Below are 20,020 nucleotides of genomic sequence, written 5' to 3'. Positions count from 1 at the left end.
GCTCTTCCAGGCTATCTGGGTCTCTGTGCAAGATGGCTCTCCCTTGTGACATGTCTACCTCATCACTCAGCTTAGTGTCATCAGCAAATATGGTGAGGGTGCTTTCAATCCCATCATCCAGGTAATTTATGAAGATGTGGAAACAACATGGGGCCTGGTGCCAGTCCCTGAGAGGCCCCACTTGTGACAGACTGCCAGCATGTTTTAGTTAGCAACTACTTAGTTCAGTTGAAAAACTTCAGGCAATTAAGTTCTGTTTCAATTATTTGAAAGGTTATAAAGTAGAGATGTAACTGTGATGTTCCTGAATCTCCAGCCTGCATCTTACATTTTCTGTAAGAATATTTTATTTGTGCTCTTAATGCCACAGCCTGATCTGCTTAGTGAGTAGCTGATCAAGCTGTATTGCTGATATAGCATGCCCTCACTTTTTTAAACTGTGGTGCCAAGTTCTTTTCAAATCATAAAGATTTGGTCTGTGGGTTGCTGTGGGTTGGTTCCCCCCCCCCCCCCCCCAACACAAGCCTCTTGGATATTCAGAGATTACTTCAGCTCACAAAAGGGATGTAAATAGTAGTCCTAAGCAGGTAACGGTCTTGCTGGCATTCTGCAAGCCAAATAACGAGCAGAGAGTTGCAAAGAAAGGGCTATATGTAAGAGTGAAGGCACAAGATAAAGGATAATCGCTAAAAGATGTCCTGGAAGACATGCCTTGGTACCTAATGACAACAGTTGAAAATCCAATTTACAGCACAAAAGCAGTTTCTTCTGTTAGAATTATCAGGAAATGAAGACGACAACACTGAACTAAAGCAGGAGTTCTGAGAAAAATTACTAGAAATATAGATGAAATGAACATTTATTTTGCACTATTATTCAATCAGGCTGATCTGTGTAAAGTTTATACAGTAGGCAATAGTAGCTATTTTCTTTTTGGTTTTTTGGGGGTAGTATTTAATGATATGTATAGTTTTAAAAAATTCCATATATTTTTTTTTTTTTTGTTCACGGGAGAATTGTATCATCTGTGCACTTTGTTCACTGTAGTGTCTGTTTATGCTCAAAAACTATCTATGCTTGTAGTTTGGCTTAAAAACAAAGAAGATTACAGTGTACTGCTGATATAGTATGCTAAATAAATTTATCCTGATGCGTAATGTGATTGAAAAGTTATTTGCAAATATGATGTGAATTAGTACAGCTTTTCTAGCTAATCACAATTATTACTTCTCTAACTTACTGAATAAAATACTGTAAGAAAGCTGAGACACATCAGCTTGAAAATTACAGTTGTGTAAGGGAATAGGCTAAAACTGTTTTTAATTGAAAAGTGAACTAGTTTGAGTACAATTCTGTGGCTTTCATTTCTTTTAAAGTCTCCACATTTTCACTGGGACTAGAATTATTTGAGGTAAGTGGTTAATTATATGGGAATGCTTGGGGAAAAGAAGTGAAAAGCCTTTTTTTAATGAAAAATGTAATTAGTGCTGTAAAATGGAAGGAAAAAAATTGAGTGCTGAGATAGGAATTCTAGAACACTCAAGTTTTTGGTAAAGAGAAACCAACTCGATAAAATTCCACTGCCTTTTCCACATATGTGGGAATGATGTTTGCTACCCACTTTTTTCCAAATGTGCTCAACTGCACAAACAAACTGGTGAATTGCTACTGAGATTTGTTGTTCTTAATTTGTCTGTAATACTTACTGAAATTGATGAATACTCATAAAGTCTTTTTGCATGACTGTTTGCTTATAGGACACTGCTCTTCAAAAACCAAGAGAAGTTTTTAGGCTACCTACAGACTTGACAGCTTACGACAATCGCCTTTGTGCCTCAATACACTTCTCATCTTCCACATGGGTTACCCTTTCTGATGGTACAGGAAGACTGTATTTGATTAAATCAGGCAAGCGTGGAAACAGTGCATCTGAGAAGTGGGAGGTAAGTCTTGCATTAACATATTTAAGAACTGTAGGTCTACCAAATAATTCTTACTCTTGAATTTCATATGAGAATTGCATGTATGTAATGTTGTGAAGAACTAAGCTTTAAATCATGACTCTATCACTGATAGGGGATTGTGATCAAGTATGAAAATCATTATTTTTATACGAATGCCTAAATTACTGATTTCTTTAAGCACAAAATATCTCAGATTCAAGTGTTTGAAAGTGAACATCTCTTTTAACTGAAGAAGAATCTGTCTGTCTAAAAGTGTTTCTGAATCGGTGGCTAAGTGCTTGTCTACCTGAATTTTTCTAAAAACTGTTTCCCCTTTCCCTTCCCTATTCATATGTGTCTGTCTAGGATTTTTTCTCCCCATTTTTTATTGTTTGCTGTTTCAACTGTCTTGTGGAATAATATATATTTTTAAAAAAAGTCTGAAGTTATTGTCAACCAAGCTAAAAGCTACTTTTGTTTTTAAGTTAGGAAATTTCTGGTTTGTGTGATGTTTGTCTGTGTAGATGTAATTGTGCTTGAAATATTCACCATTTATTTTGCCCCATCTTAAAAATACATCCACAGAGACTAGAATAAAACTTAAACAAAACTGCTGATTAAAAAGTTTTGATAAGTAACCCTGAGGGTTACCTGCAGAGCCAGTATAACGTAAGCAATATTGTTTCCACCTCTCTGGTAGGGAAAATCTTCATACTGTGCACTTAGCTCTGGAAAATTGTTGGTGCTTATTATTTTTATTTAAGATTGTTGGTTGTAGATGAAGTATGTTTTTGTTTCTTGTGATAAAATTCTTTACATGATTAATTCTTTTAAAGAGTCTTGATAAGGAGCATTTTTTGTATCCACATCAACATGATCTTACTACAGTGATAATGGTATATTAGTTATCCTGCTTGGACACAACAAATGTAACTAAGTTACATTTCTACCTGAGCTACTGTGAATCTCATGGTCTCTGGTTAGTTCCTCTTTATTAATGAAAGACTAATCTGGTATAAAGTGCCCACATTTTGCATCTATTTTCTTTACTAGAGTGTGGTTTCCTATGCAATCAAGGAGGCTTCAGTATTGGCAGAAACTCAGGTGTATGTCATGAAGTGGAAGATTTCAGCATGATGGATTAGTTCCTTCCCCTACTTTAGAGTTCAGTAACTCAAAATTGGTCATCCTGTTCTTTGGATGGTTGGTAATAAATACCAACTGGTTTTTATTCTGTTCTGTGTGAGAATGCAGATACATAAATAAGTTGCATTGGAGTTGTCAGTGTAACAAAACCATGACATTTCTGTGTTGAGGTTCTGTCACCATTTAAATTCACTTTTTGAGTATTTATTGCACCCCGTGGTTTACACTGATGTTAACATCCCAACCCCAGAAATTGTAAAAACTTTATCAGGTTCCAGTAACAACAGCTGGATTGAGCCTATACTCATTCAGACACTGCAGTCTGAATTCCTTGTCATTTAGTCTTTCATCTTCTTGTGTTAATGTTCTAGCAAATAAAGAGTGTTTTATTTCTTCTTCTTCTTCTTTGCTGTTTGGATTAATTTTGTTTTTATCTTCTTGGGGTTTTTGCTGAATAAGTACTTTTTTGAGAAAAGCTGAAACACATAGTTTCTAGAATTAAAACTTTTAGCTGTAGGTCCCAACAGTTGAACTTCTCAAGCTATGAGACGTGCAGTCCTTCTGTATGAAATTATTTCATGTTTACAGTGATGCTTATTAGCCTTTCAGTATGACAATAATACTTGCTCTGCCTACCTAGTCCCATTCAAGTATGGATGGACTTTTCAAACCATATACATAAAAATTCAAAAACTTCTCACCCTAGCTCCTCCTATACATTAATATTATACTCCTTCATATAGTTATAGGTTTTTGGTTTTTTTTGGTTTTTACTCCCCTTCATAAAACTTTTTAGAGAAGGAAAATTGAATCTCTTTGTAAAGATTTGCCAAATAAAGCAAGCCCCCCTCCCCTCAGTACTGGTTGATGATTAAACACTGGCAGCAATGCACTGGACCTTTTTACCTTCTCATTTGCACATGTCAAGACCTACAAAGATTTTCAGGACATTGGGGTGTCTAGAGAAGTAGTGAGGGCTTTGGTGAAATGTCTGCATATTCATCTTGAGTGTGAGACTATTTTTCCCAGTTGATATGCTGTCTTTATGGATCCTGTTCTGTTCATGAGTTGTTGTCTCTCTGCTGTAGTAGTAAACAGCCATAATGCAGAGGGCTTTGTGCAGTGGTCCCTAATAATGTTTTTATAATACAAACAATAATAATTAAAGCATTTTAGAACAGTGGTTTGATAGCCAAGGAGGGAGAAACCAGAAACATAACATAACAGAGTTATGTATTCATATTGGCAGAGAGGTTTGTGGGAAGCAAACTTTAACTTGTTTGACATTCGCTGAAGTCTTTCGCTGCTTTCTGAGAGAGCAAGACTTCCAGATTTAACTGATTGACTTTTTACTATGATTTTGTCTTCTAGATTGTGTTTAATGAAGAACTAGGAAGTCCATTTATTATAGCACACAGTGTTTCATTTGTAAAATCTGATACGCATTCAGTAGCTGTGCTGCTGCTTAGGGTAGAAAAAGATGAATTGGACACAAAAGGCAGTGGATTTCATATTACCTTGGAATGGGTTACAATTGTAGAGATAAACAGAGAGGGTAAGTGTTTAATATTACTGGTGAGTAACATTTAAAAAATAAAAGAAAACAAAACCCATGCTTTTATTCTTTGTCTTAGAAGTTGATTGTTCCTCAGGTTCTGATATTTCTTTTCCCCAAAACTTTAGCTTGGATTTTATATAGGTAACTTTTAGATATATTTTGAGATCAAGTTATCAGTTGTAGACCTACATTCTGACAAACATTTGGAAGACAGGAGGAAGTAAAGTTTTATACCTGTGTGTTTAATGTAATTGGAAAACAAGATCAAACTTTACTTTGTTATGAAATGCAATTGCTGTTTAGCTTGTAAAATCAAGGTTATATTGAACTATTTCTCACTAATGTCTGTTGTACTTTTCAAAATGTTTAGAGCTGGATATGGGTTTTTTGTTGGTTTTTTAGCCTCCAGTTAACAGTGTCATGGGATTGGAATTAGGATGAGATAAATATGAGAACTGTAGCATAAAAAGTAAAAACTGCATATTCTAGGTTTTCCTAGAATATGAGAGTATGAAGTTGTTCAGTTAATTTTAGACCAACACATTAAAAATATATTTGTTAGTGTATTAATACCTACTAATTAATGTATTATCCTGATGAAGTTTGACAAAGGGTAATTTATCTGTTCAATATGACCATATATACTTACATTAAATATGAAGATTTCTATAAAGAATGCAAGACACCATGCTTCAGTGTCTGTTTTAAGTATCTGTGGATGAAATTAACTTACCTTTTTGGGACGACTGTGATATGATCTCATTAATTATCTTGCAAAAACTCTTAATTTTGATACTGATAGAAACAAGGTCTTTAATTACTTCTTGAGTTTTTTACAGCAGCAGTTTCTTTAACTTCTCAAGTTCTTACAGCAGCTCAAAAAGTACTTGGAAAACTTGTTTGTACAGAGGCTGTGAGTGGTTTTGTGAATTGCTGGTCTAGCTGTGATCAACAAAGACGTAAGAAAAAAGGGCAATGGTACATTAATTTTAGGGTCTACATATTTAACAAACTCATTGGAAAATAGAAGAGAAATTTCTTTTTAAACTATCTTACTGTGATTTAACTGGTAGAACCGCTTAGTATTTTTAAGTATAATGAGATTCTCATATAAAAATTTGTCTTCTAGAACACTAAGATTTTATATTTTTTAATTTTATAGGTGATCATAGATATGAAATCTTTAAAAGGAGAGTTTTACAAGGAAAATCAGTCCCCCATTATGCAGCAATAGAGCCGAGTGGGGATGGTCTAATGATTGTTTCCTACAAACCTTTCAAGTTTATGCAAGATGAAGAGGACAAATTAGAAGAAAATGATGATGCAAAAGCAGCAAATGAAAAGAAAGGTAATTATGGCTTTATGATAGGCTGCCCTCTTTTAACTTAGAAAATAGCTTGTCAGTGTAGCATCTGTTTGGATATGCTAGCAATAAATGTTTGTCTTAATATCTATCTTCCAGATTTTTTTTTGTAAGGTCAGTTTGGCTTTTTTTTGTTTGTTTTCACCCTGTGAAGTTGCATAAATCTATATGAGATGCTTTTTTGGATAGGAGACACTTAAAGAATTTTGTTGTCCTAAGAAAAAGGATATTCTGCAAACAGAACTATACTAAGTATTTGCTAGTTGGATTACTAAGGTAACAGCTAAATTTAGGCATCTGGCTGAAGTACTCAGATTAAGAAGCCAGTCTTCCTAGATGAGAGTGTGGCACCCATTGACATCCCCATAGTTATTCATCAGAAAGCTCTCTGATATGTAATTTACTCCTGCCTTTCTAAATTTAAAAAAAACAAACAAACAACAAAACAACTAAACCACCACCTTTTTTCTTTTTAAAAAATGAGAATCCTGTAAAAGATTATCTTGTATCCAGTGGGTGAGCAGTTCAGAGAAAATAATAAACTTCAACAAAAAGCATCTGTACTTTTTTTTCTTTAAGATCAAACCAAAATTAAGTATGTAAAAACCTGTTAATAAAGTTGTTCTTTTTAAATACCACTGACCTTTGTAATATGTATGTCTATGTAGTTATATTGTATTATTTCAGATTTGGTTTTTGCTTCTGAATATGAGGCATAGGTTAATGAACCAATCTTAACTGAATGATACTAGCACAATCTTTGTCAATGGTGCAAAAATCTGTTTGGGAAACGATATGAAAAGATTAATTTTCTGGGATGTGTGAATGTTACACACTGTGATAACTGTGACGTTGTACATGTAATTGTATTAAGAATAGTCTGTACATGTAAATCTTGAGGCAAAGGACTTCTTCAGTGCACTGAGCATAAGGAGATGTCATGCAGTTGTCATCGGAATTAGCTAGTTCAATGTTTGAAGGATTTTAAGAGCTGCTTGAGTTCTGTGCTAGGTATGATTAAAGAAACACAATAAAAAGCACTGTATGGCTCTTAGCATAGCTCATTTCATGCAGGTATGGGCACATATGGTGTTGCCAAAGCTCGTAAATCTGTAATGTGTGGAATGCTGTTTGCAGCAATACCTTTAGAAAACTTCTCATGGCACAAAAATCTAACTGTAGAGAAAGTACTGAAACCTGAACTCCTAGTTTAGAGGGAAGTCTAATACCTCTTTAAGAGATAATTTGCCTTTTGCTGAACCTAATGTAGTCTATCATTTTAGTTGCATGGTTGTATAAAATTGCAGGCATAATAGACACCAGATAATGAAACAAAGTGTGCTAGCAATAGAACCCCAAATTTTTATAGGGGTTTACAACAGTAGGTAAAGAAATACTAAGTCAGTTAAGTTGAACATTGGTATTTTGCTTTATAATTTGTTCTCTCATGGTCTCCTGTGCACATTTTTGACATTATGAGAAGGCTGTCTTGAAGATGGGGGAGAGGGAAAGTCTAAGCTACTTTTTCGGTGTCATTCAGTTTTCTTATAAATGAAGACTTTTAGTATCAGATATCTGTGTCAAAGATTAGAATTTTGAAGGCAGTCATCTCTCAGATACTAACTGAGACAGATCCATTGCAAACAGGAAACTGGTGGTAACGGGCAACAGTGGTAAGAGTCCTTCCAGAGTTGTAGTTGCTGACATGAAGCTTAAATCAAAAAAATCTTGTGTTGTGACAACTTGCAAGCTTCCAAAGGGTCTATCCGTACTTTACTTTTCCTCTAAATAGGAAGGTAACATGTACAAGATTGCTCTTTGGAAAACGAATTCACCTGTATTTGTGTTTTCTATGACCAACTGTGCACTACCCAGTCTTGCTGTCATAGCCTTCCTTTTGTATTTAAAAGGCCACTTCTTGTCTATCTTGATTATTAAACTGCTACATCAGGTGGATTCTAGACTCAGGAGCAAAGTCAGTCATTATCTCTGGGCAGGTGGTTTTCTTTCACCTCCATCAACTGAGGCAGATGAAGACCACTTGGTCTTCTAAAATAATTTCTGTTGAATAGTCAGTGTAGGTAACTGTGACAAAATAGGTAAGAAAAAAATGTTCACATATCTGAATGGTATATACTTCTGAACATGCAGTAGCTTGTCAGTACCACTGCACCTGATATTTCTTCAACCAAATTATTAATCATTAATGTTTCAGTGTATTTAATTACTTTTTTGTTATCAAATTTGTAATGCTACAATAAACTTAGATTATATTTAAGCAATAATTAATTGCCCATTGTATAACTCTATCAGTATATTTGAGTACAGATATGAATATAAATTGCTTTGCAGATGAGGTACACAAATGGACTTGATTGCTAAAAAATATTTCTCCATTTTATAATCAGAATATATTTTTTGTAAATTGTTCAGAATAAAAGTTAATTTCCACTCTTCCACAAACTTCTATTCTGAATCTCCCAGTATTGCATGCTGTGGAATCTAGGACAGCATTTGTAACTTAGCTTGTATTTTTTCTTCATGTTTCCAATTGCAGACCCTCTCTATTACTGGCAGCAGACTGAAGACGATGTGACAATAACGATTCACATTCCTCAAGATGTCACAAAGGATGATATAAAAGTACGCTTTTCCCCTGATAACGTATGTGTTACACTGAAAGACCAACCTCCTTTGATGGAAGGAAAACTCTATTCGTCTGTGGACCATGAAAGCTGCACATGGATAATTAGAGAGAATAAAAGGTGTTGTATATGGGTTTTAGTTTTCCTATTGATTGGAATTGATTTCAAAGTGTGTACCATATCTCTGACTTGTGGCCCCACTGGGAATGGACTCATTTAATGCTACACCCTGCATCCCTCCTCACAAGAATCTATCTTCTCCGCTGAAAATAGTTCACTGGCTTTTGCAATGCTGTCTCAAAATACTGTTTCTTTAGCTAATTGTGAAAGTAATCCCCTCCTTGTACAGTTACTTTCTTATAAGCTACATGACCAGCTATTTTCTACAATGTAGAACAGCCTTTCCAAAATAATCAATTTTTTATTTCAGAAAAAAAGGCATTACGTATAACTTTGTGCTGACAGCTATACCTGTATCAGACCAGGAAATTAAGAGTTTCTGCTACTGAGCTGTGAAGCAAAGTTCTGTGCAACGTTAGGTGTACACTGATGCTCATAACATTAACCTCCTCACACTATTTTCACATGCTTTGCCTATGTTTATTGGCAGCCAGAGTTAATGTTGTCACTTGTCTTTACAAAACAATATTTGGTGATATGAGCTACTGGAGATTAACCCATCCATGTCTGTATGACTACCTTTTTTTTTATTCTCTTTGAGAATGATTTCCATAAAGACAGTGTATCATCTAGTTATGAAACTTTGGTGATAAATTAAGTATATTCAGTAATATCTTGAAGTAGTAATGAAAAACTTTATTTTTTCCAAATACCCAGAAAAAAAGACCCAGATATCGAAATGATAAACATAGCTTTGAAAGCAGAGTAAAGTTAATTGGTTCAACAATTATTTTTTCACACTAAATTTTAGAATCAATTAGCCTGAATTTACCCTGTTGTTTGTGTTAATAATGTCTCTTCTACTTCAGCTTTCCACAAACAGAACATATTTTTGCTAATAATGTAACAGAAATTCTTCAGGTTTGACTTAAATTCTTTCTTATATTATTGTAATCCACTGTACATTATGTACATGATGTAAACTTAATCTGTGTTAACTTAACATGCTGTAGACCTCAAATAGAAACGTTCATGGTTTTATTTGAGAACTAAGTTTTAGTTGTCTTTCTGAAATAAAAGCATGAAAGAATGGAGCGGGGAAAAAAAAAGAATTCAGAGCTCCCTAAACCATAGTCTTTTTTTTTTTTTTTAATAGATGTATTTCAAAACCTGTTAGTGCTAGAACTTTAGTTCTCTGGTAGAGAACTACAACCTAATTTTGGACATCTAATTTTGCTTTCTACTTAGACTCTATATTGTTAGTAGAGCCTCTGCAGGGCCTTTCAGAGCCCTAAACTGATCTCGTCAACAAGAATCATAGAATCATACAGTAGTTTGTGTTGGAAGAAACCTTTAAAGTTCATCTAGTCCAACCACCCTTCAGTGAGCAGGGACATCTTCTGCTAGATCACGTTGCTCAGAGCCCCGTCCAACCTGACCTGGAATGTTTCCAGGGATGGGGCATCTACCACCTCTCTGGGTAACCTGTGCCAGTGGTTCACCACCCTCGTTGTGACAAATTTCTTCCTTATATCTAGTCTGAATCTACCCTCTTTTAGTTTAAAACCATTACCCCTCGTCCTATTGCAACTAGCCCCGCTCAAAAGTCTGTCCCCATTTTTCTTAGAAGCCCCCTTTAAGTACTGGAAGGCTGCAGTAAGGTCTCACCAGAACCTTCTCTTCTCCAGGCTGAACAACCCCAACTCTCTCAGCCTGTCCTCATGGGAGAGGTGTTCCATCCCTCTGATCATTTTTGTGGCCTCCTCTTGACCCCTTCCAACAGGTCCATGTCTTTCCTGTGCTGAGGGCTCCAGAGCTGCATGCAGGACTCCAGGTGGGGTCTCACCAGAGCAGAGTAGAGGGTCAGAATTCCCTCCCTCGACCTGCTGGCTACGCTTCTTTGGATGCAGCCCAGGATACAGTTGTTTTAGGGTTTTTTGCAAATTATATACAACATTTGCACTGATAAAAAGTCTTCCTATCTGGAAGCTGATGTAAGTATTCAGATTCACTTCCATATGTGTTTCTGCACATGTAAAAGGGAGTGTGAAATCAGTGTATATTTGGAAGTGTAACCTTCTCAGTTAGGATTCTGTTTGAGACTTGAAGCTCAAAGCTTGTGTTACAAGCCACTTTCTTTGTTGCAGTTAACAGGCACAGTGAGCATTCAATATGCACCACTTTGTCCTACCTTGTAGGACATGAACTGAGAGTGCTGTTGACTGCTTAAATACTGCTAAACATACTCCGCATGATTCTTCCACTTACAAGAGGGATTGGAAGTCTTTGCTCATCTTTTGCAGTTGTTCTTCCCCTTGTGCTACCTGGTCAGAACAGCTAGAACTCAAGCAGCACCTAAATGGTTCAAACTAAGAATTAAGTTGTGATGAATGAAATGCAGTATGTCCATTAAAAACCCAAGTAGTTAATGATCTTGTTCATCTTTGTACCCTAAGCCCATATTACCTGTAAAAGTATCTTGGAATTTTTATAGCTTCTTTCATTGATGGCGGTGGTGGGTTTCTGTTTGTCTGCCTGAGGGAGGTGGGTTTGAAAGCCTGGAACAGATGAAATATTTTCTGCTCTAGGAGTTTTGTGATCATACTTCTGAACTTTGAAAAGTTCATACATTTTAAAGTCTGTAACTCAGCTCATTGTTATTTAACCTAGGGATGTGTTTCATTATTTAGAAGTCTCATGTTAGTCTCTTACATGTTCAGGTAGGGATTTGTGCAGGAATCCACAGCTATCAGATATTGATATGTATTGTCTTATTGCAAGATAGAGTTGTCCAGGTTCTTCAGGCATTCTCTGTAATATCTATGAATCTAGGCACTCAAATATTTCTTCACTACAGATAAAGTATTCTAACCAGTGCTGGCCATCTATACGTTTTGTGGTTATTGTAGCCTTAGTTAATATCACAGCTGTTATAGTTAATGTGTAGTCACAAAAGGAGTTCAGAGTAGTAGGGGTGTCCATACTTAAATAAGAATGAACTTAAATAATTTGTTTTTCAGCATCTCTTACAGTATTCAGTTTATGAGTTTTCATTTTCTGTTTTTTCGTAAACTTGTTGGAGGCCATATTTGCAGTAGTGGGCTACAGGATGAAAAGTTAATCTTTTTTTTTTTTAACTGACTACCTCTAGTATTCCTTTTAAGATATAGAAGATACTTGGATATAGAAGGTAGTTGTGCTGGTTTGTTCACTTCAACCAAAATAAGAATGTGAGCTGCAGCTTTCTTAACAACAGTTATATGTTGCTCTGTCAGAGTCCCAATACTCTCTGACCAGGTTATTTTAGATATTCCATGCATGGAGGGTGTCATGATCAAATTTACTTAGTTGAAGACAGTTGATGTTACATGGGATTTCTGATTTAGTGATACAAAATACACCGAAAACTTGAATCAAATGTAAGTTACACTTAGCAAAATATAGCAATTGCAGTACACAGTTTAGTCATAATACCAGTGTGATTCCCATTACCAGTCTCTATAATATACTCACCATCACAATGCTGGGCATCCCCACTTGCCAGGAAGGAATACGTTGGTTGAAACCAGCTCCAGCCCATTGCTCTCTTCCAAATTCTTTTGTTAGTTGTGTAGTTTTACACTCTGCCTGGGCTGAGCTATGTATTCACTCCCTACATGCTGGTCTGGCTAACTCAGGGAGATATTCACGCTCTTTTAATGAACTCAAGGAGAAAAACGGGTTGATCTGCTCAACTGCTCATTACTGTTTATCCAAAACAAAGGTCACCCTTTGTGTTGCGATAAGGTCAGCTTCTTTGCATTATTCCATGAGCTTCATGGGCACATCCACTTGCCCATCTCCACCAGGGATCTTTCATTATAGGGGTTTGTTCAGTGAGTCATGTTCCACCCCTTGGGGTTTAGTCTGTCACAAGCTCTGTGACATCTAACACTGGTTGTGGACTGGAAGCACCTTAAGCTGATCATTCTGTAAATGCAGAACCATAGGCTAAGTCCTGAACCAAAAAAAATTATTTAAACACAAGATAAAGGGTGGGGAAAAAGGATATAGGCTGATGTGGGAGGGGGAATGCAAGGAAATAAGTCAATAAGTAAAACTGTGTTTCAAGTTTCATTGTTCAGATACGGTTCATGATGGAATTTCACTTAGATCTTCCCACAAATATAAGAAAAGCAACAAGGTCTGCCAGTATATAATATGTGTTTTGACATTTACTGCTTTTGCTCTCTCCTAGGATAAAGTAATGAGCCACTGTTTCTTGAAACAAGCAGGTTTGGTTAAATGGTTGCTTAAAGAATAATTTCTATATATGATGTCATTATCTGAAAAAAAATATATGAAGAAAGGAGTTGTTTCTCTGGAAATAGAGGTATTTAGTTTAAATAAGATAAAAAGTAATTTTTCTCACTAGGAGAGTTTTGCAAATACTCTGTGATAAAGGACATAAATTTAGCAGAGTATGAACTTGCCTATATCACTAAGCATATTTGTCTTTTATCCAAGCAAAATCAAATCCAAAACATAGCATCACATAAGCTACTATGAAGAAAATTAACTCTATCCCAGCCATAAGCCAGTACATGAGTGCAACAAAAATACTTAAATCTATTTACTAGATTTAAGGATCAAGAATTTCTTTGGTTAAGAAAAATTCTGCCTTAAAGCTTCTGAGGTCCAGGAGCTATACTGTTACCATCAATACGTGGGACAGGAGTGGCGGGAATGCATTAGTTTTGTCCATTTCCAAGGCATTTCTCTTGTTCTCTGCTTGGCCTCCTATTTTCTAATACCAATCGTTAATATCCAATATAGTTTTACTTTGAAACACTATGGGTTCTGAAAAATATATAGAGAAATACCAGATAACAGTATTTGCTACTTGAATTACAGTCCCTTTTGCATTTCCGTAAACTAAACTTACAAATTAAAAACTTCAAGTTCTTACTGACTTATTTACTTTTATGAGCTTTCTTTGATTAACGGTCACCAAATACTTGCTCTGAGTGAAAATGTACAGGTGTTGAAAGAAATTCCCAATAATCTAGTGGTTTAGAAGTGGTTCTTGCTGAGCATCTGGTAATAAAATATGATTGTGCTGTAGTTGGTGATTTTTTCTAAAGAAAAATTATCCCTTTGACCATGCATATTTCTTGGAAATCTTGTTTTTGACTGCAGCAATTCAAGATTCAAATTTCAGTGGTACAACTGTAAAAGAATCTTTCAGTCTGTCTTGCCTTTTTTTTATAATCAGTGCTCCTTTGGGTTTTTTTTCCCTTTTTGCTGTAGATTTTTTTATTGTGTTTACAGATATTCTGAATGCAATATATTTTAATAAAGGTAATCATACAATAGGAAAATTGCACTTTTTACCAGGTAGAGCCTTAGAGCAGGGCAGGTGGTTTTATTGATCCCCTTCAATTTTCAGTACCTAATACGTGTTTTATGAGAGTGTATGCACCTCAGTTTTCCAGTCTCAAGAGTTCCAGTTCAGGAAGTTATTTCTGCATATGTGAAGCCTACTGATATGAAAAAAAAAAAAATCTGTAACTGTTTGTGTAGTTTGGATGTGTCCTTGGGTCTCCCATTAGGCATTTTTGGTCCACAGAGTTTCTCTTGCAGAATTTCCAGTTTGGTTTCCTCTGAGAGGTTTTAAGATGCACAAACTTTAATCCTATAATCCTGAAGTAGCATGAAGTCGGGAGAATACAGATTTATTTCAATGGCACAGTAATGTTCCCAACCATAATGTTATGGAAAATATGGTCATCTAAGGAGGGATTTTGAGAAGACTCCATGAAAAATAGGCTTTATATTAACCATAACTTTCTGACACCATTAAGTCTGAGTTTCAAGTAGAAAAAATGGAAAGGAAGTCATTACGGTTTCAAATTAAAGCACTTAAATGCATATGTTTTCACTACCATTCCCCAGTTGTGGAGATTGGGGAGCAGAGTGTTACACTTTTGAGAGATTGTCTCTTATGATAGTTTTGCGTATTGCTTCGTATGTAATACATATGGCAGTAGTTATTCTTGCCATTATAATAGTTGAAAATACGAAGTGAGAAAAGATATGTTAGATATAATACTGACTTCTGGGTGCTTGGACAAGCTTGATGTCAATATTTTTCATTAATGCATTGTTTGAACTTCTCTGTGAAGTATATAGGTGTCTATACCTTGTGAGATTTGGTTATAATAAGAAAACTAGTGTGACATTTTCTGCAAGACATTCCCAGTTAAAATTTTTTTTCCAATTTCTTTTGATAGTCATATGGTTTAGTTTTAGGTGGTCCTGCGAGGAGCAGGGAGTTGGACTTGATGGTTCTTATGGGTCCCTTCCAACTTTAGATATTCTATGATTTTCCTTTGGTTTCCCTCATCAAAAGTCTTGGCTTTTTCCCAAATGGTTAACTGTAAAAGATAGTTTAGTGCTCTAAAAGAATTAAATAAAGGGACTAATATTTGTATATAGATTATAGTAATACTACCCACTAAAATGTGACTTTTCAATTATTGATTATTAGATATCAGTGAAAAATAACTCAGCTGAGTAACAATTTTTTTATTACTCATTCAAATGAGCAATACTGCATGAATCTGTCTTCTATTTTAATGGGAAATAGTAATCACACATTTCAACATAATAAGTTGCAGTCTGTTCTTAATATTGGTACACTTTAAATCTGTTGATTAAAAGTCTAAAACTTGCTCCAAATGTCTTCTGTAAAAGTATCCTATTTCTACTACCAATGTAATTGCTTCAGAAACTGATTCAGAGTTCACCGAATAGTTGTTGCTATGATGCAGTAATTCATCACGTAGAAGATTTTCCTGCTCTGTCAGGTAAAAGACTGTCATTGTAGGCCCTATAAGCGTATTTAAAAAGTGAATATAATTAACTGTCATTTTAGCGTTATAGCCATGTGTTGGTCTAATGCAGTTAAATGGAATTGCTGTGTTGGTGCATTGGGCTAAGTCTCTTGTTTTCTGTTTAGTTATTTAGTTATTCCTAATGGTTATACCACGTTCTCTTAAGGTTTGGTTGTGGGGGGGGGTTTAAATAAGATACAGAAATTATATCTCTTCTGAGATAGGTTTTTAGATATAGAATGTAGATAATTAACTGTTGTAGTATTTCTGAGGTCTATAAAAAACAAATATTTTTGTCCTAAATGTTATGTAAAGGTAGTGCACACTTAGGTAGCCCTACCAAGTACTTCTTAGGTTTCAAATAAACTTCTGTAGTAAAATTCTGCCACTCTTTGAACAGATTTCTTTACAGGTGATATCCTATGGTATTTAAAAATATTTTAATAAGACTGCTTCAGGAGAAACTGCATTTGCATTGAAAACTCTGAGGACACTTACATGAAAACACTCTTTGTTCTTAGGCTTTTAGAAATCACATGTCCTTCATCAGTTTTTCTTTAGAATATTTTCCATTAGTATAGTTTATTTCATAGATTGAATGCTAATGGTTTCTCTTATGTGATTTTCACTACTAATTCATTTTGGAGCAGAGAGGTGCTCAAAGCTACATTTAAAGCTTTTTGACTAATCTGAGAAATGGATGCAGTGTTTTCATGTACTACTCTCTGTCTTCTATTTGCATTTTAGTTTGGAAATTTCTCTAATGAAGAAAAATGAGGGACCCCGGTGGCCAGAGCTAATAGTTGGTGACACAAGAGGGGAATTCATTATAGACTCTTCCCAACGCTCTGAAATAACTGAAAGCCTGATGCATCTTACCTCTGAAGTAATGGTAAGGAGTTGAAAAATAAAACATTTAAAATTTTTGTACATTTACTTGTTGTCTTCTCTTGATATCCTAATTTGCACTTCATTGACATATCTCATCAGTTCATTTACTATTCAGAATCCTAACTCTACATTCAGTTTTAGCTGAAATTGTTAACAAACTAATGTCACCAGAGTTGTGAATATACTTTGAACAGTAACATCATCTTCATGGGGGACTGAATTTAGCTTACAAAACATAAGTCTGATTTAACACTGAAAATAAATTTTTTCCCCACCACTTATGGTGTGGCAGTTTGTTTTAAAGCAGTTGATTTAAGTAATTTTGAAGGATGTCTGTTTCCTGTTTATCAGTAGGTTAGCAACACTTATATCATCTTCCTAGGGATATTGTACTTGACTGACAGACTGTGAGTGTAAATGACACTTTAAAAAGGAAAATTTAGGAAAATGTAACCATGACTCATGAACTTTTGGGCATTAGTGTTTTACAGGAATTCTACGTAAAACAAAAGAAAATGTAACTTTTAACTGCTGTTTGCTTGATTCTTCCACTTTTGGTTTAGTTAGAAAATGGCATCTCCTCTGTGAATTGTGACTCCCTATGGGTCTTGATATATTAAGTTTGGATTATTACTTTTTTTTAATAAGGCTGAAAAGTGTTATTAAATTAAATTCTATTTAGTGCTTTAAGTTGATTTCCCTCCTCTCTCCCTCACTATTTGTGGGCAAGACTTCGTAGTACATCTTTTAACCATAGATTTATTGGGAACTTCAAATTTCTTTTCTTTTGCAACTCATACTGAGCTTAAAGTGATGATTTATTTTTTTTATTGTCACAACTTTTCAGCTTGTGTGCAATAATGATCATGTAAAAAAAAAATCTCTCCTTAGGTAACTTTATTTAAATACATGTTACGTGTTTTGTTATACTGCAACTTTAGCTACATATGTATATTAAAGGCATGTATTCTTTTTGGTTGTTTCAATTGTTTGTGTAATAATGTTTACTTGGAAGGTTTTTTTAAAAGGCACCTGATGAAACAGTAAACCAGAGACCATGGAGAATGCTTGGTAGAGGTGAACCCCAAAGTCTAGCTGCTAAAGAGACACATACCCTGTTTTAAGTCTTGTGCATTAGCCTGCATTATATGACAATTAATTTTCCTAGTTTGTCAATTAAGAACATTTCTTTGTTATCTCTTCATGTTTTTTTTTGTTTGAATTTAAATTGTCTTAGCAATTAAAAAAAAAAGTTGGTCTGATCTCCTTCAAGTTTGTGGACTGAACCAAAATAAAGGTTCTTAATCAGCTGAAATAGATGAAGAAATGAGCACAGGAACTCAAGAACTCCTCCCTGTCAGATGAATTGAGTCAGTGGTCTGTCTGATCTTTCCTTACACATTGTGTTTGGCCTCAGCTTTCAGCTTATATTGGTTGTCAAGATGGTATCTTTTTTGTGCAAGAAGCAACATTAATTCATACTTAATGAGGAAGTGTATATTTCTGCCTTCTGTTAAATAAAGGTCTCTCTCTGAAATTCTTTAAGTATGTCACAAAAGTAACATAGCTTGGCTCTTTTGAAAATTATCCAGGGAAGATGTCATTAGCAGAAGTAAGCTGTCTCTGTACACAGTACTGTTACATCTTGATCTTGAATTACTAGTAAAAGTGATGCTTTTTCATTTCTTTAACTTGTGGAATGTAAAAAAAAATGTGCTTTTTTTTTTTGCTTTAAGTGCCTTGAAAAATATGCATAACAACATTATTAATGTTAAATAATGATTAGCAAAGCTAGAAGGAGGCACGTATTGAGAGCTACTTACAAAATGAATTAATCCATTTTTAATAGCCTTTCCAATAGCAATCCAAAAGAAGCTTACACTGATGTAAAGTTATGAAACCTGCATAGGTTTTCAGGATTGTGTACTTTTCCTGCTTACAGAAGGGAATTTATTGTCCCTGTTTTAGTGGCTTACATACCTTTCCTTAAACTGAAATGGATTTTGTTGTACCTACCACTCAGCTCTCCTTCACAACAGAAATGGTTCTGTTCATTTTGAATAAGTATATAATAGCTTGATCTTTAAGTATGTAAGGGTATGCAAATGATTCTTCCTGTTCTATTGAACTTTTTTTGTTATGAAAAGGGATTTTTTTATACTTTCGTATGTATATATTCAGTAGCTCAGATTTTCAGTGTAGTTCATTGTCTTTTTATTTCAGAATCCAAACCCTGAAAAGGAAAGCCCACCTTGTAATGCTCAAGAATTAGAAGAATGTGATGCTTTTCTTGAGGATAGTGCAAGCTTGTGCAGATTTGATGGTGATACCTTGAAAGTCACTCACGTAGTAAGTCTTACAAATTATTACAGAAGTATTTTAAGACACTTTTTATGATACACAAGTTGAATTGTATTATCAGAACAAATATCTGTGCAAATTCTTGAAACCACATAAATTTCTTCCATAATGTAAAATCACAGTAGCAACAGAAATTATCAACCCATATGTGTTCTTCAATGTCATTTTAATATAAAACCAAGGCTCCTTTTATTCTGATTTAAAAAATATATATACTTTCACAAGTGAGACATTTTTTCAAAGTGAAGTTATGTCAGAATAATTATAAGAAAGGGGTCTTTTGGCATAAAATTCTTCTAGATTCCTTAGCTTGCATTTTTCTCAGTAACTTTTCATATATCCTGATAGAAAGTTGACTTCCTTTTATTAAGGAGTGGGAGCATAGATCAGTTTACGATACTTGGTTGTCAGTCACACTGGAAATAAGAGGTTATAAGCAAAGTACTTCAACAGGAGGCTTGATCTGGGTTGTAAGCGACCTTCACTAACAGTAAGTTAGGACTTGGTCTGGTCCATTGGCTAATGCAGGAAACAAAACAACCATATGAAAGCATCAAAGATTAAGTTGTCATCATGGTTTTTTTTCCAAGGTGTCTCTACTAAGCTTGTAATAACCGTTGGTGTTGCACCTTATCCCTAACTTGTGGCATTGTGGCATTCAAAGTACGTATGAGGATAACGTGTTTTGTACAGAAAATATCATACTAACAGTGTAAGATTTTGAATGGGTTCATAATTTCCTGTTTCCTCAGAAAAGCTCTAGAAAAAGTTTTCAGTCTATGTCTTACAGATCTTGGTTTGTTCTTTTTTTTTTTTTTTTTAAATTATCTATGTCTCTTTTCCTTTGGTGTAGTACAGATACATATGGGTGTAATACAGATACATGTGTATAGGTATATGTCTGCATATGTGTGTGTGCATATGTGTAAGTATGCCTGTACATGCATCTGTGCTGCCAAAGAAAAAAAGATTGATTCTTGTTCCACCAAGAAAGTAGTCTGTTTTGTGGATACATTGTGATAGATAATATTTGTTAGAAGGTAAAATCTGTAATTGGTAGGAGGACATTTTATAGCGACTCAGTTCAAATGGATTTTAGCTGTTCATTGATGCATAGT

General features: G+C 34.9%; 1 protein-coding gene across 1 annotated transcript in view; it reads left to right on the top strand.

The window, feature by feature from the left end:
- Positions 1-1,730: 1,730 nt before the first annotated feature.
- Positions 1,731-20,020, top strand: part of NUDCD1 (NudC domain containing 1) — a gene marked incomplete at both ends in the record, with an annotated part of 24,312 nt that continues 6,022 nt past the window's right edge. The window contains 6 exon segments of the mRNA XM_010288901.1: positions 1,731-1,943; positions 4,461-4,644; positions 5,810-5,995; positions 8,568-8,775; positions 16,398-16,542; positions 18,765-18,890. Coding sequence (XP_010287203.1) covers positions 1,731-1,943; positions 4,461-4,644; positions 5,810-5,995; positions 8,568-8,775; positions 16,398-16,542; positions 18,765-18,890 — 1,062 coding nt within the window.

The sequence above is a fragment of the Phaethon lepturus genome, unplaced genomic scaffold, assembly GCF_000687285.1.
Source record: "Phaethon lepturus isolate BGI_N335 unplaced genomic scaffold, ASM68728v1 scaffold446, whole genome shotgun sequence".
Lineage (NCBI taxonomy): Eukaryota > Metazoa > Chordata > Aves > Phaethontiformes > Phaethontidae > Phaethon > Phaethon lepturus.
This window is presented reverse-complemented; position numbering and strand designations above follow the sequence as displayed.